Source organism: Eutrigla gurnardus (assembly GCF_963514095.1).
Source record: "Eutrigla gurnardus genome assembly, chromosome: 1".
Lineage (NCBI taxonomy): Eukaryota > Metazoa > Chordata > Actinopteri > Perciformes > Triglidae > Eutrigla > Eutrigla gurnardus.
The window spans coordinates 32424042-32451574 of NC_139915.1; the positions used below are offsets into that span (position 1 = coordinate 32424042).

Below are 27533 nucleotides of genomic sequence, written 5' to 3' on the forward strand. Positions count from 1 at the left end.
GTCTACGGGCAGGTGACACCAAATTAGCATAAACATATCACACTCGTCCGAGTAATAGATATTTGCTGCGTTAACGCTCGGCGAGTGTACGTTGTGCAGGGTTTCCAATAACATCCTAATTTCCATTTAAAGGCATTCAAATGAGAGATAAGGGAACAGATAGTGTAAGGGCAATGTCATTTGCAGTATAGCTACAAGGTTATTAGAAGCGTAGAAGGGAAATCAATGATAAGAACATCAGAAGATGGTACGGTCATTTTCATGGCCGGTAAAACACTGTAATCAAGAATGGAAAGGATTTTAAGACATGAAAGATTGGAAGGAAAATGCCACATTTTCACTAGGATGTGTGCATGGATGCATAATATTTAGATTTATTCCCCAAATTTGATCTAATGACGAGGAATTAGCTGTGCAGCTCACGCAGAGAAGGCGGTGGATTACTGTCGAGTTACGCTTCAAGTTTAGCGGCTCTTCAAAGAAAGAAACAAATAACTATTTGCTGTTGAAGAGAGTATTTATCTAAATACTAATGAACAAAATAATGAATGTGTGGAGCTCGACTCAATTAACCGTCTTGTTGGGTTTTACAGGCTTTTTGTGGCTCCAATTAGCAGAGAAACTCTTGTAGACGACGAGATTAGATAATCTGATATTTAATACGGATCGTTTTCCGATGTATGGATTTAGGGAAAGGCACCTCGACGTAAAAAAAACTCTGTTTTTTGTTTTCAGGTCAAAGTCAAAGCAGCATAAAAATAAAACATCGCCTGCCTTTGTGTGCCTTTGCGGAATAAAAAAAGTTATAGCTGAGAATTGACACATAGCCCATAAAAATCCTAATATGCTTGTATTCGGCGGTGTACTTGTCCATGCATCCGCGAGCCGTTATTAAATTCATCATTTTGAGGGAACATTGAGGCCATTTCTCTCCACAAAAACAATGTCAACTGAGCGATGCAGGATTATGGCTTCGGGTTTATGAGAATGTCTGTTTGAGGGATATTTCAGGTCGTCGGGTTCATGTTCTGCATGTAGCGTTGTTATTCAAACCAGAGAGCAGTTACTCCGTTTCCTCGGGTTGTTTTGACCACATGAGGGAAATGCAATATATGCAGTATGTTACATAGTATTGAATTGCACTGTGGTTCTTTATATACCTCTGTGCTTGTTGTAAATGGCCGCCTATATGGCCACATGCCTATGCTTCACTAGGCACGAAGGGGGGAAATGAAACCATATAAAACAGAGGGGTGGTGTACTAACAGGAGACGTGTCTCTCTGACTTGTAGATTGACACATTTATGAAAATATAAGCCGTTGTGATGTGAGAGATGGGTGACTGGCGATTTAAAAAAAATAAAACGGAATCCATTACCCAGGTAAAAATCTTAGCAATGCTAGGTGTAAAGCAAGGACTACGTTCACCATTTCCTTTTGTTTTCATTTCCTAAATATGTCAAATAAGCAAATACGCAGCAATTGGCATTTTCTTCTGAAGTTTACAATATGGCTGCCTTGTTTGACCAGATATTCTGAGCTTTGTAGCGGTTGGACAGAAACTCAGTGTATGATTACAGTCAAGTGAAGCCGGGAAGAAAAAGATTGGCCGGGTTGTGTACTGGTAGCTGCTTTAGCTGATGGGAGTTAGCCAATCACACCATTAAAAACAATGAAAGTGAGCCACACAGCAGCTGTGCAGTGGTAGCTCCTTTAGCAGTTAGCTAAACACACACCGTCCAATCCGTTGCCCACCAAATTAAAGCTGCACCGGTACGGGTATCAGATGTTGGTCTACGGACTCAAACAGCTGGATCGCTCTCGTAACAAGATACCATTATTACAAAGCAATGTTAAAGTCAAGCCAGATGTTGCCTTCCACATTAAAGAATGATTCCAGTCTCTTCCACACAGTGAGGCATACATATATCTTCAATATCATATCAATACTCAGTAAGCCCCAGTATCCGTATCAGTATCAGGACTGAAGAAGTCAGACTGGTGCATTCCTAAGCCAAACACACTGCAAACTGTTATCCCCCCCATCTGTGGGTGCAGAGCAGCAGATGGGTGGTCGGACAGGCATCACCACTAACGGCCCCTACCGACCAGAGGCTTGATAACAACGGTGAGTGTGGAGTCGACGGCAGAATAAAACAAGCAATAAAAAGGTGTTTTGAGAAAGTGTGAGACTCCAGAACCACAAGAGTCCCTTGAGCACGCGGCGACCCAGAAGATTATACAGTTTGCTGTAGCAGCATGTGACATTAGCCCGTGGAAAGATAGAGCGGTGCACACTCACTCACTCACGATCGCTTCATCATCCTGGTATAGATAATAACATTTATGGGTGTTTAAACTTACCAAAAATACTCAGAAATAACCGATTGGTACACCAGACAGCTGGCCAAAAACACTACCTGAATCCTGAGAGTGTGTGTGTGAGTGTGTGTGCGTGTGTGTGTGTGTGTGTGTGACTGACAGTCAGTCAGACTGAAGGACAGCATGACTGATGACTACCGCCCTCTTCTTGGGCAGGTGAGCATCCAGCACTGATAATGAGGCTAAAGAGGAAGAGCTGCTATTAATTTGACTTCACACCTCTACCGCACACAAATATTCAAGACTCATTGTGTGTGTGTGTGTGTGTGTGTGTGTGTGTGTGTGTGTGTGTGTGTGTGTGTGTGTGTGTGTGTGTGTGTGTGTGTGTGTGTGTGTGTGTGTGTGCCAAGGATACTTCATTTGTAGTCAAACTATGTTCACACTTCAAGGTAAAATATCACGATGTGGGCACAAAGAAATCCTCGGCAGCAGCAGAAGTTCCTTTGACACTTCCATTGTTCAGGGTTCCTCTCACACTTTTAATGAAACTGAACCGTGGAGGACCCATCTGATATTCTGGGACAGTTTCCTTCCAAGGTGAGTTACCACATACCTCAACGAGCCCGGGGACACTGGCCTTCGCCTCCGTGTACAAACTGTTATCAAGAAGACGATGTATGACGCGGGTTCAGCATCCGCACCGAGAGACGACGTATTTCTTTCAAGGAAAAGGCAACACTTTCCATCATCGTCTTCTGTATCGCCAGTTTGTGCACAATGTAATGAAGAATTGGAAAAGCAATTTCATACTCGGACCCAATCTTTCAGCCCATATCTCGAGTTGTTTGGCAGGGGCTACTGTTGCATTTCTTTTTTAAAGATTCATAATATTCAATAAAAAAAACCTGTTGTGTCACAACTTTTAGAGGAGGCAGGAAAGGACGGGAAAATGGTGACTTCAAGGAGACAACAAGCCGGTTTCATGGACAAGAGAAATGGAGAAAATGTTCATTCAAAATGGAACCACGACCACCAATATATCCATCATAACCAAAGAGAAAGGTATTCATGACGGTAAGCTGCTATTATTTCTGCCATTACTGTTACTACTGTTATTACTGCTCTGATCGCATCATTTCTGTCATATTGATCGACTATGCCATATGCCATATGCTGGACAGATTGTAAACCCCTCTGAGGCAAACGTGTGATTCTGGGTTGTATGAATACATTGAATGGATATTCTGAGTCATTTTTAAGCACAGCAGTTTTAACAGATTTCAACCTATTAATCAACGACTGCACGGATGTGCATACCTCATACCATTGCTACCAACGGATACATATATTATATGATCACTGAACAAATTTCACGATCAGCAGATTTATTAGCAATTTAGCTTTTCAAAGGTTGCTAAAAAAAAAATCACATATCTGCAATCATTAAATCGTGTGGTTCGTCCGTTTGATTTCACACTCATGGATTGAGATCCACCTTTCGGTTCGGTCATTTGGTCCACGCCGGCGCTCCATTGACAGTTTTCACACCAGCTCAAACGAAGCACACAAATCGGGTAAATGGACCTGAGCTGGCTTTGGCCAGATTAGGTGTGAAAGCAACCCAACGTTGCTCAAAACACAGAATGTCTCCCGGCTGCATTTGCAACTTTTGCGATTTCTTGCGAAATGAAGGGACTGGTAGTCTTAGGGACCGGAATCACCTTGAATATAAATTGGCCATTGACAATGGAGGCCCTCAGCACACACACAAGGATGCACCCCATGAAGGAGTCGAGGTAGGATAGCTGGAAAGTGCCGATCAAGGGAGTGAATGAGACGAAATGTGCAAGAATGCATAGAAAACCCTTGTGAACATTTGCTGCGATGTAAACTTTGCTTGTGGTTTTGTCACCAGGGTGTGCTCTTTATTCCTTCAAGGCTCCGGTTCCTAAAGCTACCTCTAGTGTTACGTAACAAAAGTTTGTTAAAGCCAACTCCCGTCTGACGGCCGACTCTCGTTTCGGTGCCACCGAACACCGTCAAGCTAGCAGGCCCATCACCTGTGATTGATCTGGGAGTGACGGTCTTTATTTAGCCTTGGGTGGACTCGGGCTCTCCTCCTTCCCGTCAGCCCCCCACTCTCTTATCTGCTCTGGACTGTTTGTTTAGTTCCCGTGTGCTGAGAAAGAACCGATCAATGCTGTGAGTTATGAAATGACAGCGGGCGCTGCTGAAGGCAGTCTCTCAAACGCTGCCACGGCAGACAGACACTCATTTGGCCCGTTTTCATCCAGCGCCGCCGCCGCCGCCGCAGATACAACACATTCATCACGCATCTCTGTCTATTAGCCCTGTAACCACCGCGCCGGCTCGGCCAGCACTTCAGTGGATTAATCCTTCGTTTCGCCTCCATAAACAGCCTTAACTTAACTTATTACTTCTTTATTTCTTTAAAACTTGCAATGTGACCGGTATGAAGCTCTAATTTGCTGGAATATGGATATTTAAATAAAACTCATAATTAACTAACATTTCTTTTAGTTCCGATGATACTTTACATTTAAATAAAAATCTCTCCAATAAAAATGTGAGTATTCTCGTCTTTAACGACATGATATAAAACATCTACTGCAATGCAAGACTGTTTAAAACAACATCTGCTAAGACCCAGACGCCAAATTAAAATGTGTGTGCTTTTCTGCAAATCACGGACACATTGAATCGACAATTCTGAACCAAAAATAGGTTCCATTTAAAGGTCTACGTGTACGTCAAATATCATGTTTTGGGTTTAAAAAAGCACGTTACATTTGGTTTCATGTGGAACATGAACACGGGTCTCCTGGGTGAAAGATTGGGGGTTAAATTAATTTGCTTATGTCGTGTTCTACAGAGAAAAGCTCATGTTCAGTTAATTTGTAGTTGATTTATTGTCAAGCAAGGAGTTTCCCCCTTCTTCCAGTCTTTAAGCTAAGCCTAATATTGCTTTTCATATTTAACTCTCAGGAAAATCCAAAATAAGCACAAAATATGAAGAGTTTCCCTAAACTCCAAGTTCAGCAAAGTGCGTTTAGAGATAATTAACTTTGATGGTGCCAGTTGGATCTGAACAAATAGTGGTTTTTAAAGGGACAATTTAAAAAGAACCAGAGACACTGGGTTGTAATCAGCTGATTTACCTTTTTAACATATAAAAACACCAGAATCCTAAACAATTTTCACTCTTTTTGCCAAGATACTGAATTGAGCACCCCTGATAACAGAATTGGGACTCTAATTTAATAGTGCGCCCCCTGCTGGTATGAAGAGTAATTTCCTCTCATCCATGCGCGGATGTACGTGAGGCCATTACCTCGCTGCTATTTGATGCTAGTTCGGTATTTGTGGGCATTTAAAAAGGTACCTTGTGGAGTTTTTGATCACTGCCAGAACTACGGAGAAACGTTGGTCCATTCATTGTGAACGTCTTGAATGTAAACTCTTTGACGTTGCAACAAGCCGTCATTCTGTTCTTCCCGTTATTTCCTGTTTTTTGAACATTATGTACTGCATTTGTTCACAGCCCCCCCCCTGGAATTAATGCCTTTCCAAAGCCCCGTACATTTTTCACTGAATTCCTTCCACTCGATATAGACTACTTTCCAGGCCAGAGAACAACATTTTCAATCATAACACGTGGTGATAGATTAATGTAGTTTTTGCTTTGCTTTTTTTCTTAAAGAGTGATGGTTTTCTTTGCCACAGTAAACCCAAGGCTCTCTCGATCCACAGAGCATGGATTTGTAGACCTATTCACTACAGCTTACTATGATTACACTGTTTAATGACAACAAAGTGTTGTGATATATTCTCTACAAAGACTAATCAGAGTGTAGCTGCATGAAAGGTTTTCAGTTGGGGAGTTTTTCCCCTCAAACCGTTACCTTTTATTTCATCAATCCGACATCGATACAAACCAGAGGAAGGAATACAACGCCAGCAACTTCTCTGCACTGGATGCTAATCTATTCTTAGTCCCACAAATCCCACCTGTGCATGTCTGCCATTGCTTTGACCCAATTTGGCCGGAGCAAGCCTCGGTTGTGGATGCGAGTGTGTTTATTTTGAGCCAATTACATCAGAGGCAGCATTAAAGCAATGTCAGGCCAAGGTATTAAACCCTGATCAAAGTCACTCAGATGCAGCATTTTGAATGTTGTTCTGCTTCCATTATTTGCCTGATAACAGGAAGTGTTTGAGGTGTACAGAGAGTGGAGTTAAGAATAATCAAATATACTTTAAAGTTATAATCCTTAACATTTCAACATATACTGGTGTGATACACAACCCTGAAACATGAAACTAACCCACTGTCACTGTGACTTTTTTTATGATTAGTGTTTATATGCGTAAATCTCAGTGATATATTTGCATTTCCTGTGACTGAAGCATAAGTTGAGAGCTTTTAATGTGAACTAGCAGCAGTTTGCATTAGTAGTACCTTAATAAAGCTTAGTTACAGCTGTAAACAGTAAGGCTGATATGAAGTAATTCTATGCGAGCATCGTTTCCTGTGAGTCCAGCGTGGGAATGCCAGACTCCACCTCCGCCAGTGAAAACGACTATGTAGAAAGGTAATGACTGAATGAAGACGGAAACAATTCAGGGGTTAAATTAGGTTCTCCTTCCTAGACTAGCTGTATTTTGAGAAATATTTAAAAACTAATAGATTTAATAAGTGATTTATATGACAATAAAAAAACAATCATAGAAAACAAAAAGGCAGGGACGTATTCCTGTCACGATGGGACACCACCTGGCTGAAAGACGAAGCCTTAAAGTCCAATACACTCTAGTGTTAAACTTCTGTGACAACCATAATTTTTTCCATTTTATACAGGCGGATCGGAGGGCAGCTTTTGAAGTTCTGGCCACTGAGAAATGTCTGCCATCAGCGCCATGATGAGAAGTGACTGGAGGATTCTTAGATTTATTAGCGCTCTGTGAGCTTGTGTCACCGGAGATTACGCCCCCTATCCTTCACCGCTCCACCGGCACGTCAACCACCCAATTTTCAATTTCCCTGGCGAGAGGATGGGAAGGCTCTAGCTGGCGACCCCTGCTTGTGACCCTGGGTTTTCACGATGGATGGGGGAGGTGGAGGGGGGACAGATACGGGATGCTCATGAATTAGGGATGACTTCAGCGGTGCGTTCAACTTTGGCCGTCCTGCCTGTATCGCCACAGAGAATCTGGCTGATAAATGGGCATCAAGGGGAAGGAAGACTGCTCTTCCTGGTTAGCTATTCAGAGGAGCTCATGGTCGAGTTAAGGCCCCGTTTAAGCCATGTTTAAAACATGCATCACTGCTGATGGCACCTTGGGATTCGGCAAGCTCATTGGCCGGCGAGGGAACCAATCTGAGATGAGGTCGATCATCTGCATTTTGGGGTGAACGTGTTGCAGAGAGTTCAAAGACTGTTGGATGGGAAATTAACTCCCAAGATGTTTTCACACCACATGTGAGCCTTGGATTGGGTCAAAAAAGTAGATGCATCTGTAAGTATATTGGTGACACAGCAACAATTTCTTTATTAAAGTTTATTGTAGGGACCTACTGAAACAAGTACTATTTAGGGAATTCATGAGGCTCCAGTTATGGACTGGTTTGGCCGACGTGAACAAGTGAAAACGGAGACATTGTTAACGTTATTGCTTAAACCTGTACTGTTCCTACGAAAAGTAAAACGTCTTCTGTTGGTTTTCATGGACTGATTGGATGGATTGGAGTTATCTGAACCTGAGAAGGTATCGTCATGATGTCCACGCTTTAGTCATTTGTCATTATTACGCAACATCTCCTCTTCTATGCTAACTATGCCATGAAAAAAAGCAATAAGGTGATCAATGACAGGATCTGATTCCGACCTGAAATGCATTTAACCAAACAACGACGTCCCAGAACCCAAACGCATCCTTGGAGCCGACTGAACTGAAGGAGAATCAATGTATTCATTCACCTTCGATCAGATCGGATTCAGAAATTCAGCCAGCATTTACTGACACACCCTCAGCGATCCATGAACATGTTTTTTCTCCAGTCACTGATTTCATGAGGTTTTGGGCGTGAATATGTACATGAGTAAACGTGTACTGACCATCCATTCCGAGATGATGATGTCCACCTTCTCCACCGGGAGCTTGATGTCTTCTATGCGGCCTTTGATCAGAGTGATCTTGTCCTCGAGCTGATTGGACCTGTGGGAAACACGCAGTCATGTTTCAGAGGACGAAGAAGTTGGATAAAGAGCATCCAGTAAACCCATGGATCAAGAGTGGGCTTGAGGTTTTGGTGCGTTCCAGTTGTACTCGGAAATCGGGATATCCGAGCTCCGAGTCGGAAATTTCAACTGGAACGAGCCCCGAGGTCGGATTTCCGACTCGGAAAGTCGGACGATCCACACAAGCCCGACTTGACATTTAAAGATGGCTGCCCCGGTTGTAAACAGTAACGTTACTGATGACCGATCAAAGGGCGATCGATACTTTTTGTAAACAATGAAATACGTAGAAAGACTTTGTGTTTTCTCTTAATCCACCGTGTTTGCAGGTTGCAGAAGGACCGCATATTTGTCCAGAAGGTGTTTATATTCGGACAAGGCAAGCGCGAGAATAACTTTTGTAGATGTAGCCATCTTGTTTCCTCTTCCGTTTTTGGCCGTTGGCTACTTTTTCCGACTTTGTAACTGAAACACTGATAACTCGGGCCTGACGTCATTCCCAGCTCTGGCTTCCGAGGTAAATGGAAAAAGTAAAAAAGGCGGATACTGCAAATCCCTTTTATGGTAGCTAATCTCCCTCATGATATAGGAGAATTAAGTTATGACATATGATCACCTCATGAAGTTGAAATCATCAACTTAGACGTGCAATCAAAACAGAACAACATCAGCATTCATTTGGTTTTGTGCTTCATTCTCCATTTTGGCTCCAGGTTTGGTCTCCTCCCACTTTAGCTGCTAAATGCTGTTCTGTGTTCCAACAGCGAGTCGTTGCCTGTCTGGCGTTTGGTGCTTGGAGGTGTGTAGGGTAGAGGGTACAAACCAAACATTGAGCTGAAAAACGCTGCGTAGAGCTGAAGGGACCTGCAGAGTCGCGTGCCGATTCCCCGAGGGTTCATAACAAGCATGAAACCTTCCACACTACACTCACTTGACCCCTTGTTAATATAAAAATAGTGATGAGTGCAGCTTTTAGGGCCTCATTAATCTTGCTTTAAGTCAGTGCAGCTAGAACATCACAACAAAATTTGCTAAATGGATGATGTAAAGGTGCAGTGTACCCAAACCACGCAGAAATCAATTTCCATACATTTTTTAGCAAATTAAACTTTCGAACTTGTCAAGTACATTATTTTTCCGGTCTTTTCCTGAGCGGTGTTGTGGTGGAGTGTGAAGGGGGGGGGGGGGGGGGGGGCTGTAAGCGAGGGCCTGCAGAGGTGTCAGGTAGGGGACTGTACGCTCAGTGCTGCCGTTTAAATGATCCTTTCCTTTCAGACCGGCCAGTCTGGGTATCAATCTCTGTGAATATTCCATTATCATGACAGCTAATGTTACCGAGGACAGAACAATTACTCACAGCGGCCCAGAGTGCATTTCTGTGGCAGCGATCCTTATCTTGAACTGTCTCTCCCCTCTCTGCTGCTCTGCTATCACCTCCTCCCAGGATCCAACACTCCCCCCCTCACCCCCCACCCCCCACCTCCTACACCTTTCACAAGAGGGAAACACTGTAATCTCATTATTGGGGTAATTTAGAGGACAATGTCAGGACTCTAGGGAGAGAGTCAGTATCTGTGTGGCGTTGGAGGTGTGTGTGTGTGTGTGTGTGTGTGTGTGTGTGTGTGTGTGTGTGTGTGTGAGAGAGAGAGTGAGAGAGAGAGAGAGAGAGAGAGAGAGAGAGAGAGAGAGAGAGTGAGAGAGAGAGAGCCTTTCACGGTAGGGAATGTTGCGGCGTTATTTCCGCCTTGCCGTTCTGTATAAAAAAGTACAATCATGGAAAGCAGGATACATACTGTATATATATATATATATATATATATATATATATATAAAATCCTCATATTGGCATTCTTTTACCAAAGTCTGTGTCGGCTGACAAACATCCACAAACTGATAATCTGTCTATCTTCACTTCACCGTTAAGAGTTTAATTAATCTACCTAAAATGCCCCCCCCCCCCCCCCCCCCCCCTCCTTGTCACAATCCAAAGCATTCTATTGGATAATCCATCAATTCCAGCCATTTAAAAAAAAAGCGTATTTAGACATTATCCATTAAGGAAGTGACTGTGAAGGAAGGAAGTCACGTCTAGCTTTTCATTTAAACTTCGGCGACGGAGTGGAGACGGGAGATGGATGCTCCTGCCCAACCAACAGGAGCCACTTTAATTACAATCCTGATATTAACATCAGGAGGAAGTGGTGGACACACACACACACACACACACACACACACACACTCAGACAGACACACACACACACACACACACACACACACACACACACACACACACACACACACACACACACACACACACACACACACACACACACACACACACACACACACACACACACACACACACACACACACACACACACACACACAAATAGGAGCTCTAAAATCATAACCCAAGCGGACAGTAGGTTTAAAGGGAGCCAAGGGCAAGAGAGTGTGTGTGTTTCTGTATGTGTGTGTATATGTGTGAGTATGTGGGGGGGGGGGGGGGGTTACACATCTTTTTTTAGCTGAATCTTCACCGCTGGCGAACCTGCGACGCAGCCTGCATGCCAACACACTCTCCAACAGCGAGTCAGTGGGCTGTAAAATTAAAACGTCCTTTTCCTTCAGCAAACCCCGTTGTTTTGCTTATACGACACTCTCTTACATAACGGTAATAATAGCAGTCATAATGGCCCCTAACTCAAAAATGCATTTTAGAGGCAGGGGTGTGATGGAGGCAGCGGTTGCAGGTGGACGCGGGGCCGGCGGAGGCTCCGGTGGAGGTAAATGACTCCACCGTGGAGGGCTGGAAACACGCAGCAGCTGAAATTGGACTGGGGGAGTGTGTTAAAAAGGAACCAACGGGGGGGGGGGGGGTCATCTACATGCTTGTGTGTCCGGACTGCAGGCCTTGCAGGTGAATGAGCCGGACCGCAGGTGTAAATTACGTGCATTACGGCCACGCAACTGACAGCAGCTCGATTGAAGTCAACCAGCTGCAACAAATAAAAAAAGGTGGCTGGAGGTCAAACAGACCTTAACTCCCACAATCCTCTGCTGCACACAAAGGGAAGAGGAGCCGTACAGGAGGACTCCAGTATTCAATTACTAGAGCGAGTGTACTGGAGACTCCTTTAACCCCGCCTGAACACAGGAAGGGAAATAACCTGGCTCCGTTTAGGATCTAATGATTTAAATTAAAGGCATTTAATTATAAAATGCTGAGCCGAGACCAGTGAGTGTTAGATTATTAGAACATTAGATGCCTTGCAGGTCACATCTGAGAAACAGGGATTAGTAGTGTCTCACCTGACGATGTCCATGGCTTGATAGATGATGCTTGATTGGTCGACTGCGATGACCTTCTTGGCCCCGGCTCTGGCGGCGAACATGGACAGGATGCCAGTCCCACAGCCCACATCCAGCACCACCTGGAGGGGGTATGAATTAAATACTTAATTTGATTTTAATTCTTAAAAATAAACTGCTGGCTTTGGACGGTGCAGTGTGGACGAGGTTGCTGGTCAAATTCATCACAGTTAATAAAAAATAATAAAAATAGCTTTTGAAGGAGAGGTTGGTGAGATTCTCTGTTTTATACGATACACTGTATTTAAGCAACGAGCTTTCATGAGATCTAAAGAACCAAACATCGGAAAAACCTAAATAAGAACAGAAACATTGAGGATTTTATTTGAATTTCAACAACCAAGTGACCTCCAGCTGCTTTGAACCTCTGCATGAACATCAGTCGGACTTCTTTACGTTAGGCATGCTGACCTCAGCATCTTTAACCATCAAACTGCTCCCACAGTAACTTTCTGCCCCTCGTTGAGTCTCTTCTATTTCAGGCTCCCATAGGTTACACTTAATTGCTCCCCCCCCTCCCAGACTGGTGTTAATCGGCCGAGGCACAGCTGCAGTGACTATATGGCATCTATATGTAACACTCTTGTTTATTTAAGGCGACTTCAACCTGCGTGGAAGCATCCTGCTGCCTTTATGGGTTCCCACTGCTGACACAACACAACTCCATCACTGCTCCTACCTCTCTGCACCACTCCCCCCCTCTCTCTTTAACACTCCTCCAACAAGAACATCCCGTTTTGTTCTGGCGCTCCCCTGTAGAAGGTGACACTCGCCTCTGTGACAGGGATAACGTACGCTCCCATCAACAAAACCTGCCTCCCTCCTCTATAGCCTCATCCCAGCACTAACCAGCAGACGCCCATATAATGGATGGTCATGATACAGGCCACTGCTTCCTGCAGGGGAAGGAGCGGGGGTGAGTTGGATTGGTTTTTGGGGAGGGAGGGAGGGTGGGAGGGTGGGGGAGGGGCAGTTATGGGTTGGGTGGTGGATTCTGTTATCAGCACTCTGCAGTCGACATTCAAGCGCAAATAAAGTCACGCCGTGTTTTAAATCACACACGTCTGCTTATTAACGTCTTCCCTGGAAAACATGAACGTTTCTGTGAACGGGCTCGGGTTTACATGAAGCCAGCCTTCACATGGTGCTGTATATCAGAGCAGATCGGGCTCACCTTGTCTCTGAACACTTCTGGGTTGCGGTACATGAAGTCGCGGTAACTCTCTGTGCGCACTTTATCCTGTGGAGAGAATCAGGGTTCAGCGTTAATGGGTTGGTTTTTAAGAATTTGTCGTTAATCGTCAGGCTTGATCTTTATTTAATGAAACGTGAGTTCTGCAAACATCCTGTTTTCAGGATCAAATTCAGCTCCGGAAAAAAAAATAGGATGTGTTTGATCATTTTTTTAAATTGCTTTGCCGTGTTGCTAGATTTAGACAAGGCAACTTTATTTGTATCGCACCTTTCATACACAAGGCAGACTCAAAGCTTCACAAAATAACATGGCATACAATACAAATAGAAGAATTAAAAGAAAATAAAGGCAAAATTAAAATGCATTACAGAAAGACTCAGGGAATAAAAACATATTTGCAATAATAAAAGAATTAGCAGAAAGCTATGGAGAACATAACATTTTTCAGTCTAGTTTTAAAAGTGTCAGAGTTGGGGCGAGATTTACTATGTCCTGGACAAGTGGGCAATCTATATAATAATCCAATATTAGGAACAAAATACACAACTTTTCTTGAGTAAAAGAGTTAAAAAAGAGAACAGAATTAAACATGTTGATGTGTTTGAATAAAAAACTGCTTATGATGTGATTTACAGGCCTTATCAGCCCCGATGAGAGGAAAAATAATAAAAATAATGATGTCATGTAAAGCTTTTACTACACAGGTGCCGATAACAGCAGATCAAAACAGACTGGGGGGGATTATTGAACATTTCAGAGCAAATCTATGGGATAAATAAATACCACTGGAAGGGACTGGAGCTCCGGTCAGGACTGGCTAATTAAGCTGCCAATCAAAACACCAGCGTCTCCCGTCTGGAGGAAACGCTGCCGACGTTATGAAATGACAGTAAAGGAATGAAGGAGGTTGTATTCAATACTTAGCTCTTGGTAGATAAAAGGAAGTAACAAATTCAGTTTGAAAGTAATGAGTAATGTGAATGTGATATCAGTCAGAACAGATATTTGTCTCATTCAACTGTTAAACATACATTTATGCATTAATCAAATTTGGATTCACAACAAAAGTGTTTTATCGTCGTCAAGAGCTCATTCAGCCCCAATGAACGGATACATCATTACTCCCATAATCATTTATATCGCAGAAAAATGTCAAACAGCATTTAGACTCAGAGTTGAAGGATTCCAGGGGGAGAAAACATTTAATGGCTGTTTTTATGACCAATATTGCAGCTGCAAATCAAATGCCGTTTGTGAAAATAATCCCAACCTGACGGCGTTGTCGTGATGGAAACAACAGATGGGAGATTCTGACGGTTCACGTATGTCTGGGTTTTATCTGCTTCAAGGTCTGAATGCGATACTCGCGCTTTTTAATCCATTCGTTGTCAGCGATTAATCACCAGTTATTTTGATAATTAAAAGAAATATATCTTTGGCTTTGGGAAACACTAATACTCACATTTTTCACCGTTTTCTAATATTATTTAGTTTAGTTAATATCGTTTATTAATCAACGCTAAAAATCATTATTTTAAATAATTGGTTGCGGCCCTACTGTGTCACAGTGTTTCCTTGCTGAGCAGCAGCCGAGGGACAGGAAGTCAAATAGCGAATGTCAAACTAAAAGACCATCAACTTTAGAAGACACGTGATTTGGCCAAATAAAAGCTGCTGATGCCTCACAGAAACTTATGAATGTGTTTCTGCAATAAAAAAGGATTCTTTTTTCACTGACATTAGAATGATATTACGTAGGAAAGATCGTATATACGGTCATGTGGATATTGTTTAAAAAGAAATCTGAACCTGACCATGAAGAGACAATGTTGTGTAAAAGGAAAGCAATAAAAGCAGATATAAATCTTTTAAATATGAATTCTCATACAAAAACATGAAAATGTTGAGCCTTCTTTTTCCACTACGAGACATGAAAACTCCTCCTCCACGTCACGCTGACCGGCCAGCATCCGTGTTTTACTAAACCAACCACTTTCATCGGGTCTCTAACCGACGCGGCATGCATCGTAGGTGACCTGTGAAAGAGTTGACCACATTCTACCGCAAAGCCCCGCCCCCCCACCCATCCTCACCCCCCTCACCCATCCTCCCCTCCTGAGGCTCTGATGGAGTTTACAGCCTGACGCACGCAGACATGACGCAAAACTTAACAGTGCTTAGCACCAATCAGGACGGCCAACAGGAAAACGTATAAGCACTGCGGTAAGTACACACACACACACACACACACACACACACACACACACACACACACACACACACACACACACACACACACACACACACACACACACACACACACACACACACACACACACACACACACACACACACACACTTGAGCGGTGTAAAAATGTGTTTCCACGTTTCCACGCCATGCGGCGGCACTGCTGGCGTCTCACATGAGAGCGCCGCGCTTATCGCTGATTTATCACTTTTGAGGAAAATGTCTTGTACTCGGCGTCGACGTGCGCATAAAGATGATCGTTTTCATTTACGTATTACATGGAAATCTTTCAGCCAAGACGCACGCTGATGAACCCACTTTTGCTGTGCAGAGACCGCCACTCCCAGAAGGAGGGGGGGGGGGGGGGGGGGGGGGGTTTCACAAGGCTTTAATGAGACCTGCAGGCCTGGTCAGTGTGTGTGTGTGTGTGTGTGTGTGTGTGTGCACGACTCAGACCTTCAGCATCTCCTCGTGGATGCTGTAATGGCCGTAGGAGCTGAAGTAAGCCTCGTCCTCGTCCTCCCGGAGCTCGGCCACGGCGTTCAGGTTGCCGGATCGGCGTGGGTCCGTGTTCAGGACCAGACCCTGGGCCAGCAGCCTGAGTGAACCGCAGATAGGTCGGCGTTTAACTTCTCATATTAGGACATGGGACAAAAGCGGCAAAGCAGAAAGCACAAAGCACACACAACCTTCATGCAGGACGTAGCAGTAAATGGAGGAGACGGGACACATTAATCTCTCCAACTCTCTTCCAACCCCCCCAACCTGACGCTTTCTGTATTTTTCCCTTATTGCCCCCCTTCCTACCGCCCCTCTTCACTTTAACCTCCATGCTGCAGTGGAATTTTCCCTTCCCTTCCCTTCTTTTTTTTATTTTTTTTTTTTTATCTTTCCCCTTCCTCCAAACTTCTTCCACAAGGTACTCTGGCTGATGTTACTGCAATACTGGGTTCACTGTGTCCCCCTGCTGGTCTCAACAGGGTAGTGCAGGAGTAAAGCGACACATTGGGAAAACTGCAGGATGTCTGGAGATTCTCGAGATGTTAAATACCTAAACATCTTCAAAAACCTCAAGCGGGTCCAGCTGTCCAAGACGAAGCTTTCAAAGAATTCACTGCAAGCTCTCAAGAACACGGAGGCAAAAAATCACATCTGTGTGTTGGAAAATCACTGACTTGAGTTTGTGCAGGTCATCCATGGCTCGGGCCAGTGCCTCCTCCGACATCCGGGCTCTCTCCTCAGCGGCATGCGCCCTCCGCTGCAGTGCATCATGGGACTCGGAGGACGATGACGACGTGCCCGACTCTTCACAGAGCTCCTCGGGGTCTGACAGAAACACAGAGAGGGGGAGGCAGAGATGTTAAGCACATTTTTAATGTCCAATGTGGTGTGACTGGTTGTGAATTCAGATTAAATCCATCCAGGTTTTTATCTAAAAGTGAAATCTCAGACCCTCCGGTGGTTTTAAAGACATTTAAAGTCATGTTTGCTTTTGTTTGTTTTATTCATGCAAACATGAAACGATGTTACAGCTCCACGAATGGCCAAGACTGTGTCCTCATCCACGTTTCTGCTCATTCTGCGGGCCCGTTTCTACGACGACGGGGTTTCCGTCCCACCTTCGGAGTGTGACGAAACGGGACAAACTGCAAACAAGCACCAACAACTGCGAGTTTGTGATGGTAAGTGAGTTTTTAAGGTGGTTTGGACATCTTAAAAGCTCAAAATCAAGTCAATTACTTAAAATTAGAAGCCAAAATAAGACGTCGAGGAGTTGCGGTACCCAGTGTGTGAGACACAGGGGGTCTCACTGATGCTTTAGACCCTCTGAATGCCTCGACAGCAGCATTTCAATGGTTAAATCTTATTTGAAACGCTTCATATGTCCAGCAGACTGCAAATAGTCCACTATAGAAATGCTGTGTGGTAAAGAAAACCAGAGGTTATCCCGTACAAAGTGAGTAGAAGTGTGTAGGACGCCTACCCGCCTGCAGCAGAGGATCGTCCTGCAGGACTGGCTGCAGGAAGTCCTCGCTCTCCCAGGGTGAAGGACCGGGTGGCAGAGCCGTCAGACCGGAGGCATCACATTTCTAGAAGCACAGATGTGTAAAAACACCCATCAATCCTCTTTCAGTGGTTCTTTTCTGAACTCAATTCAGCAACAAATAGTGTGAACGTGACACCTCATTCCAGAACTTACTGTTGACCTTATGAAGTTAATCATCTTTATGTAGCCGTAGTCATCTAAATCTAACGAGGGGAGAAGAAAAAAGAAAGAGGGTGAGACGCTTCAACAAAGGTAATCCTCCTCTGGTTCTTTGAATCTGGGCTCTCCTCACTGTGTTGCCGGATCACGTTGACCAGGTTGACCTGGTGCTCTGACGTGCAGTGTTGCAGAGTTGCAGGCACGGAGCTCAGCAACCTGAAAACACGGAATCACACTAGAAAAATCACCTTCCCTGTATGGAAACTACCGGTATATGGTATGAGTACAACATAGTAGGGAAGTAACTTGACTTTTTATGAATACAAATACTTCGACTCACCTGTCACAGAACAGACAGGTAACGCTAACCGGCGGGCTGTCCTCCTCCTCCTCCAGCCACTGCCCGTCATCCACGTCGTCATCCTCGCCGTCGGAGAGCTCGGGCATGTCGTCATCAGCTCCGTCGCCTGTGTCAACGTCAAACCCCGTTACATGACGATGTAGCTTCAAACCGGTTACTCTCCTCAGATGAGCTAGCATTAGCGGTGCGACCGTTCCAGCATTGAGTGAGCCGACTAAAAGTCCGCATTAATTAACCTGACACGCATTAAACATCAATAATAATCAATAAAAGGAGCGTAGAGTCTAACAGCTACATGTTTGGGAGGCGTTAAATGGGATATTTACCACATGCACGTGGGTCTGTGTACTCTGCCATGCTGTCGCCTTGGTTTCACTGGACTTCCTGGTGACGTCTGATGACGTGGATAAAGGGGCCGGGTAAAGTCCTGAAGATGCACTTCCTCGTGGACGCCACCAGATGTCGCCAAAGTTTAATTCACGAGACTCACACTCCGTCCATAGATAGATGTTTTTTAAAGTTTTATCATCACAAAACCTGCACAAAACAGTTTCATCCAACGACCCAAGTATGTTTATTGGTTTACTTTAAGTACCGGTACAGTATAATCTGTTATACTGCCCCCTAGTGGTTATTCAATAGGAAAAACACACCTAGGTGGAGGTGTGAATGCTGCATCTCGAGCTTACCACATACAGTATACACATTTATGATGAACCTTTTTTAAGTTTGGTATGATTTAACGCTTGTTAAATGGCCAAGTTACATTTCTAAAATCGACTCAGCTTTAGGCCTATTGTCAATTTCTTCACATGTACCACAAAGTGTACAACAGATAGACATTTACTAATACTAAAACATCAAATCTACTATGTGTACTATATGTAAGAAAGTAGCAGCAGGTTTCCGTATAAGTGGTAGTAATGCAAAAGACAATTCAGTAATAGGCTAGCAGCAAAAAGTATGTACGATATTTATAGTGCAAAAAATAATGATAGCAAAAAGTTCTGTATGATGTGATTTATTGTAATTGGAGTACAAATACATCTTTGCAATTGATCAGAAATATTTGGGGAGGTTAAACTCAATCTAAAAGCTGTAAAATAGAAAAAGGCATTCTGCAAAAAGAAACAGGAGAACAAACTTCAGAGCAAATATTTTAATTAAATTTAGAAGCTTCCAGTAAGTTCCTCCCAAGTAAGAAGGAGAGGTGTGTTATCTCCAGTGTTGGCATTTTGTAGAAGCAGCATCTGGCAGGTCATTTTAAACCAGTAATCCATTGAGAAGACAAGAGAACCCTGTGGTCGGCCTTCCTTTTACCTGGAGGAGGGGCTACAAAAGTTGTTTCCAGAAAGACCCAACTTCTGCTGAACTCTTAGCCTCTGGATTGATGCTTTAGGCTCAGGCCCCTTCATCTGGGCCCTCTACCTTCATGGGAGACTTGGTGCTCCGCTCGCTGGTGGCTGAAGGAACAACCGTTGAAGAAATGCCTGTGGAGTTCAAACCAGGGGGACTGGTTTTGAATGAAAGACCAGTTTCACCGTCTGAATGGTTGTGAGCAGGAAGACGTCTTTGGAAAGGTTGGAATTTGCCTTTGACAGGATTTTGTGCGTTGTCTAGTGGTGGAAGACGCAGGGTGCAGTCTTTGTTTCCTTTGGAACCAAGATTTTTAGCTGCAGGGTTACTAGCTGGGGGCCGTTTGTCCAATCCAGGCTTGAAGCGGCGGACGTTGGTGTACCCTCTTGGTTCAGGCATCACATCGGCGCCATCAACCCTGGGAATCCATTTTGGAGGGGACAAAGGTGCGTCAACTTTCCCTGCTGAATTGCCGCCGGGAGGAACCTTGTGCAGCGAGGACGCTCTGCCATGATTAAAGCTTTTGGGGAAAATGGGACTCTTTTGGGGCTCAGACTCGATGGCTTGAATAGTTGCACTTGCTTTAGTTTTGTGTGAATAGGTGGGGACTCTTCTAAAGCCTACTTGGTCAGGCTTCGTCCTGGCAGGATAGAAACGGCGTAAACTAGATTTTGCTTTGTTTCCAGGGCGATTGTGCACCACATGACTCCATCCTCGACTGAAGCCTGATTTTAAGTGGCTTTTTGGAACATTTTCAGGTTGCGTTTCATGATGGGATGATTTAGAGTCCATGGTGTGATCTTCTTCAGGGTGCATGTTGTCACTTCTCCCTCCGACCTCACTCAGCTTTCCACCAGCTCGAGGTATTCTGATCATAGGTAGTCCACTCCATCTTCCATGTCCTTGGTTGTCATTGTGGACTACCGTTGGGGCCTGTCCCGTCTGGACCGGTCCCATCTGGACCTGTCCTTTCTGGACATGACCTGAAACAAAACACACAGACAGATACTGTACAGATGTCTCCACATACATTTTAATAAAAGTTAATGGATGTAAAATTTGCAGAGTGACAATACCTCTCGGGTATTTCGCACAATTTACATCACCAACCAGCAGCCAAAAGAAAAGCACAAACAGCCTGTAGAGTGAAGGGCAACGCAGGTTAAAATCACACGTTTCCATATTTAGATATAAGAATGAAAACAGCTGCTATGAAAAGACGTTGGACGGGACAACTTACCACAGAAGTCCTGCAGGACTCCCTGTTCGGCTTTCTTTCAGCTGCACCATGTTAAACAGTGAAGAAGTCTGTGACGAACCCAGACCTAGTTATACTCTCAGCAGTGAGAGGCAGATCAGCTCAGCTGTTCCTCATGTTGGACTAATTTCTGCATGAGCGTCATGGTCGAGGCAAAACCTCCAATAACCCCCAGAACAGTTTCAGTTGTTGCCCTAACAAGTTGTAAGTACCATCCCTCGGCGTTTTTCACCCTAAACAAATATTATGGCTTTGAAACTTCATTTTTATATGTATTATTTTTGTATTCTTTTAGCAGCATAAATGTACAGATATGAGTTTTAATTCATATTACCTAGTCTCTAGGGAACCCTGGTTGAGATCTTACAAAAAAAATAAATAAAACAATAAAAACTAAACAGATTTCTGTCCATATTATACAAGTATTAAGTAAGTTAAATGAGGCCATTTTAAGTATGAGCATTCAGACACAAGGGGGCGCTGTTACATCAAGGAGAAAGGGCAAGTATATTTGAAGTGCTTCTAATAGAGCAATAATCAAAACTAAAATAAAAGTAGAAGATAAATGTGTACAAATACAAAAAGGAATAAAAGAAATGCAAATAAATAAAATATTATTAGATATTGTCTTATTAAGCAGAAACATACGTTTCAAAGTATTTAAAATCATCATCATTTAGCTTTAAAAACATGGAGACAAAATGAATTATCAACAAAGTTTTATTCAGATTTGTTCAAATGTTGGCATCACTGTAAAAATGGAAACTCATGCTAAATAGATGTCATTGTAGCTGCATGTTACAAATACTATTGAATCTAAACTAAGCAAATATTTATATTAGGCGTAATATGCAACATCATTATACGCCCCACAGATGTAGTATAGCTCAGATATAGATGACATTTTATTAACTTTGATACAGTAGAAACATTCTCCTAAATCAAACACAGTTAAATATTCATAATAATTTAATGAAAACCAAATATTTGGATCGACTGTAGAATAAAGTCAAGCATTTACTTTAAGGCAGTTGTTAAGTGTGTTCTCTCAGCACATAAAAAATAGTTCCCTGATAAAAAAAAATATTACTATTCCATTCAAGACCAAAGAAATTAAACCCAAATAAATCTTCAAGAGGACATTTTTTGCACGTTTCGTATGTTGTGTTCTCCAGAAAGTACATTCATAGAAACACTTTGGCTTTTTGATGCAAACTTCATGTGAAAATCTCTTGCATGATGATGATGATGATGATGATGATGATGATTTTATTGCCTGAAAAGAGAAAAAACAAAGTTTGGATTCACACACAAAGTCACAGTGAACTTTCATCCCAAAGAATGAACATAAAATGCCATTTTGGTGTTTAAATCTGGACCCGTGTTTCCCATGAAATGTAGAAATTGCTCCAGTATTTAGAACGCTGCACAAGAACATTTCTCCCTGAGAAAACGAGCAGCGTTTTATTCCCTGCAGGCTCATTTCCATAGTGATGTCACACATTAATATTAACAATCTGAGGATTTAGAAACCATCACCGTTCCCCTGTAACTTTGCAGAGGTACAGCTGTATGACTATTTTAATGTCCTTTATGGAGTTCAATCAAAACAACCAATTTTAATCTGAATTTATAGCAAAATTGTTCAGGATTTTAAAACCACTTTAATCTGAGCCCCAATATTTACCACCAGCATTTCTTTAAGAAGAGCTTTGTTATGGAAACTAAATAATTGTACTTCTTGGACAAAACATAAAATTTGCAAGATTTCCGATATTATGGAGAACATTAGATTCACACTCACATTCTCTAGACAAGAAAAATACACGAGAGAGCTAACACATGGGACTTAATTAAATTAAACATGTAAGCCTCTTATGTTTCCAAAACCCCAGAAATATCAGCTGCATAAAAAAATAAATAAATAACGACCTCCTATTTGTGTCTGAGTCCACCGCGGGTTTCTCACCTCCGCTCTCCCTCATTTCCCTGCACTCTTCGCCAGGTTGGCGATGGCGTTGTTCTCCAGGATCTCGGTCTTCTGCTCCGGTTGAAGTAGAGTGTTTGACACCATGGCTTTTGCCACGGCTTGGATCGGGATGGACATCGTAGAAAACACGGATGAAAAAGCAGTGAAGAACTTCCTGGCCATCCACTCAGCGGGCCGACTCTCCTGCCTGTCCACCAGCAAAACCCTGTTGGAGGGGAAACAGAACGGTAAGCTTATTTAGTCAGTTTACTAATGTGTTTGTCTTGGCATTAGTCATTTTAATGATGCATTAGCTCAGGAAAGCTGGTGTTCAACAGGTCATCTCTTTAATATCTATTATATATTTTTACCTCCTAAAAAACAAAGTATCTCATCTTCTTTGTCTCCATCAGTCATGTCTCCCATGGTGATAAAATGATAGTATTAATGATGACTCACCCGGGTCTGTAAACGGCATATCTGTCAAAGCCCAGAGCCTCAATCTCTGCTTCCACTTGTCCCTGGAAGGAGAACCCATGTTAACGCGGATGCTCCAGTGATTGTTTTACCACTGTTGGTGTTTAAGGAAGAACGAAGGAGATGTCGCACCTTGACTTTGAGGTAGAGGAAGTTGCTGTTTTTGTCGGCTCCCCTGGAGGACTCCAGGTGGAACTGCGAGCAGCCTCCTGCCTTGGCGAGCTCCGCTGACTTCAGAACATAGTCGTGATCCACGCGGATGAATCCCTCCTGAATTAGAAGAGAGAAGTAACGTATTTAAAATATATAAATATATATATATATATATATATATATATAAAGACATTTTGTTACAAGATTAGTGCCACAGATGACACTTAGCTGAGAATATTTAAACATGGAGGTAGAAGATTCAAATGATCATTCAAATATCGTAACACAAAATAAGTCATCTAAGCCAGAAACCCTGACAAAAACTGAACTTTTTAGTTTCTATATTAAATAAAGAAATATGATTTAATGATACGTAATCTGCCATCCAAGTTCTAGCTGCTTATAGCTAAATAAATGTGTGATCAGCGTATATTATTAGATCTGTGTGCAGCTGTTGGTTCCCCAGTGAAGCACCGTGTTGGGTTTAGGTTGAACTTACAGTCCCTGCTTTCGCTTTGGTTGTTCCCAGGCAACAGTAGCCGACGTCATGGCCCTGGAAGGCTGCAGCGTAATCCTCCAGTTTCTCAAAGTCCACCACCTCTTGTACCTGGATGCATAATGCAAAATGTGAAAATATAAAACTCTCTCTCAGCGTGATGAACCTCATGTTATGGGAATGAACCCACGAACCAGATTTTCATACGCTTTGTCCTCGAAGGTGAGCCGTCTCCTTCCGATGAGCGTGACCTTGGAGAAGATGTTGCGTCCCAGCAGCTCTTGGAGCAGCAAGCTGCCCGTTTCTCCGGAGGCACCGAGGACCAAGCAGCTCTTATTCTGCTGCCGGAAGTTTTCCTCCAGAGTCTTCACGTCCTGCTCTGCCATGCTGTGTGAGTAGGCAACGCTCAAATCAATCGAATGTGTGAAAGGTGCACAAACATCGTTTGTTAAAAGGCAGGGGCGATCCTAGGATTCTAGGAACAGAGCTTTAGGGGTGCTGAGCACCCAATAATTAAAAAAAACAAAAAAACATTTGAAGGTTATTTTGGACTATCATTCCCACATTTGTGGATAAAGAACATCTTTTGGGGGAAATCACAGTGACTGTAAATCTTTCATGCGGAGCCAAACAAGCCATCACTTGGTTTTACAAAGTACTACAAGTGAAATTGTATTAAAATGAAAAGATGATGAGGTATAAACGGGTGAAGGGGGCAGGTGGGAGAGACAGAACGTGGATCATACCATACCATGATGTGGTAGGGGGGGTCTGTTGTATTTTATTAAGTTTAAAGTAAACCTTAGGTACTGTCTATGGTTTTGGGGCCATGTTTAAGCTTGTCAAACACTGATTTGCGTTGAAACAACAACAACATGACTCTTTATATTGCATATCTATGCAATATCTTTTAGGGGTGCTAAAGCACATAAATCTTTTTTTTTAAAGTAAATGGCTGTTAAATATACCTCTCAGGCAATTCAATTAGAGATCAATAGTAAATAATTTGTGCCACTACATCAACTGACAAAACAATAAATGCCATCTCCACATTAAACTGGTTTGCTGGGACAGAGATGACTCAGCAGTAAGTTGGACGGCTGTAATCTACTGTGTATATAAAACATACTGGTATTTATGAGAGAATCATATCATTAAAAACCCTGGTTTTGTTTCATTATATGAGTATGATTTGACCATAAAGATAGGAACCTGTGAACGCAGGGATTTGTTCTCTCTGACACCAGGGACGTGTGTTTCTGTAACTCAACATGTACACAGGTGTTCCACAGGTGTGTGTGGCCGTTTCACCCACTAAACACCACCCTTTACCCGCAGTTAGCTCGTTAATAAGTGGACTGCTACCCGATGTTAGCAGCTAACATTAACCGAACGCGTGTAGTGGGCGGAAAACGCTAACAGAGGGTGATCGATACCTGGTGTATTGGACCGGATCAGGGTCGTCGAAGTACGTCAGAACCACCGCAATGACAACGAGCCCGACAGCCAGCAGCCCCGTCGCTTTCCCGAGGGTGGTGTCCAGCGGTTTCATAACACACCGGAGATGAACCAGCGGAAAGCACTTCCTGGTTTGCTTCCCGGCGTTGTCTTTCCGCTTCGTTCATTGGCTGGGGAGGGAAGACACAATATGTCGTCACCGTCAACGACAGGCGGCCCAGTTTCACAGCAACGGTGTTCACTGTACGTTTTATTCATTACGTGAAATAGTAACTTCTATGTGATGAGAAACGCTTGACTCATCCTCATGTTCCGCGCATGCGCACATGTAATAATTTAATGCATCTTCACCCCCTCTTGTTTCTGTCTCGTGGGCCCGTTACAACATGATTAGCTCCACCTGTAAGTACTTTATTGCTGTTTTGGTGTTCCCCCATGATGAACTTAATTATTTTCTAATTAATTAGATGTTTTTATAGTCTCCATCATTATCTCCTAGTATTAAATTAGTAACGCAAATCTTCCTAGAAGCATAACAGTGTTTTAACAGGGGTTTCATTTTGTGCTTCAGCATGACAGGTCGTTTTGCCTTTGTCTTTGTCGTGGTTTAGTGGTATTTAAATGTTTCCATGGTCTTCATTGGGGATAAATTACATGGCTTCATGTGTTATTTTTGTTTTGTTTTTTGCCCTTAGGACAGTCAGGGTTTTTTATTTATTTGAAGGTACAGAACCAGCCCTAATTGACATGATCTTCATTAATTAATAAATAATTTCATCGTAACCACACAAAGCTAAATGAAGACCGCTGCTCAGCCAGTGTGGTCTTGCACATAAATAAAATACATAAAGCTGAAAAGATGTTGAAGAAATTCATGGGATTCCCTGGTCATATTATGCACCTCTTTAACAATATATACATATATAAAATACGAAAAAAAATACATTTCTTCCAATTTTTATATAAAAATATGACACATGCTAGCATCAGCAACCAGTTTCAACCAATAATATGACCATCAACTTGCTGCTATTTTGGCACCTTGAGCTTAGTCATAAGCATAAAGTTCAAATCAAAGCGTTATTTCCAACCTGCCTGACCTGTTTCACTCAGAAATACATCACGGCACGCTAACTGGGTACGCTTTTAAGACATCAGGAACTGCATTAAAAACAAAATGAAACACATTTAAACTTAATTTAGGGTCTTTTCTCTCCTAATTAGTTGAAAAGTCGTCCAGGATGGCAGCACTTCTGTGTAATTTGCTCAAGAAACCCAGCTTGGATCCGGAAGTGTGAACCAAACCCTTAAAACATGTCTTTGCCTTCAAACCTTCGGGGGGTTTCATTAGCCAAAACCTCCACACAAAGCAAGCAAGTCCAGTCACATGCAATGAATTCATCAACACCCCATGTTTTGAACCCCCCCCCGCCACTTTGAACACAAGGCATCGACCCAATCTAATAGAACCTGATGGAGCCGGGGATGAATCTGATCCTTTAAATGTGTCAGCAGTGAGAGACAGACAGAAAATGGGCCGAGGTTTGAGAAGAGGCCTTAAACTGGCACTCTGCTGAAATGAAATGTCGCCTCTTTGTTCCCTAGCCGCGGGTGCTAATTGGGCCTAGCGGCGGGGAGGAAAACTGCCGCTGGGCTCCTGTCTGTCGCACCTGTTGAGTCATTGTCTCTCACATTGATCAGACAGGAAGTTGGAGTAAGAAGGCTTATGCCTCAGTGGGTGCGTGGCAGAAACGTGGTTCAATTTCCTTTTAGAGCTCCGCTGCTGGAGGTGGAAATACCAATGGTGGTCAGTGGTCAATTGGGTTTGGCCATTGATTAGCCGGCACTAAAGGACTTATGGATTATAAAGAGTTGGTTTTCATTGGCGTTTTCACATTCTTCATACCTCGATCACGGTCCCTCCTGCACTTCCTCGGCGTTGCGTAACGTTTGATGTCTCTTTCACTGCTGACACACTTCACCTGAAGTCCTCACAGACGGGATTAGCTTTTAGTGAAATAATGGCTTCCACGGCTCCTACTGCTCACGTATGGAATATGAATTAGTGATGCAGTTCTTTGAAGTTGATGGATGAAGTGCCACGTGTGCTGGCAATTATTGATCTGTGCTTGAACATTTACTGCAGATGTAAGTGAAAAACACGTAAACTAATACTGATAATGCTCTCCAATTGAAATAAATCTCTTTTTTATACACATTGCAGGGAGATTTGGTAATATTAAGGTATACTGTGGTAGAACCCCTCTTCACAACCAAATGTATACCGTGTGTCACATCCAGTTTCTGCAATTTCTTCAGTAATTGTGCAAAATTCCTTCCAGATTTGACCGTTTTAAAAAAAAATTGTTAACTACATATAGATTTAGACCAAAATGTTAATG

General features: G+C 43.0%; 2 protein-coding genes across 2 annotated transcripts in view; both read right to left on the bottom strand.

Moving 5' to 3' along the window:
- Positions 1-18352, bottom strand: part of prmt3 (protein arginine methyltransferase 3) — a 50018-nt gene extending 31666 nt beyond the window's left edge. The window contains exons 1-10 of the mRNA XM_084018879.1: positions 18291-18352; positions 17944-18070; positions 17737-17819; positions 17598-17647; positions 17382-17487; positions 16573-16723; positions 15854-15995; positions 13129-13194; positions 11895-12016; positions 8460-8559 (exon numbers count right to left, since the gene is read on the bottom strand). Of these exons, the coding sequence (XP_083875005.1) occupies positions 8460-8559; positions 11895-12016; positions 13129-13194; positions 15854-15995; positions 16573-16723; positions 17382-17487; positions 17598-17647; positions 17737-17819; positions 17944-18070; positions 18291-18321 (978 nt within the window). The 5' untranslated portion in view covers positions 18322-18352. The remainder of the gene's footprint in view (positions 1-8459; positions 8560-11894; positions 12017-13128; positions 13195-15853; positions 15996-16572; positions 16724-17381; positions 17488-17597; positions 17648-17736; positions 17820-17943; positions 18071-18290) is intronic.
- Positions 18353-21282: 2930 nt separating this feature from the next.
- htatip2 (HIV-1 Tat interactive protein 2) lies at positions 21283-25267 on the bottom strand. The gene is made up of 7 exons (XM_084013088.1): positions 25110-25267; positions 23868-24060; positions 23677-23784; positions 23157-23294; positions 23007-23068; positions 22548-22773; positions 21283-21854 (listed from the first exon to the last, which is right to left on the bottom strand). Exons 1-6 carry the CDS (start codon positions 25223-25225, stop codon positions 22560-22562), a joined length of 831 nt encoding a protein of 276 aa, XP_083869214.1. The 5' UTR covers positions 25226-25267; the 3' UTR covers positions 21283-21854; positions 22548-22559.
- Between the last annotated feature and the right edge of the window lie 2266 nt (positions 25268-27533).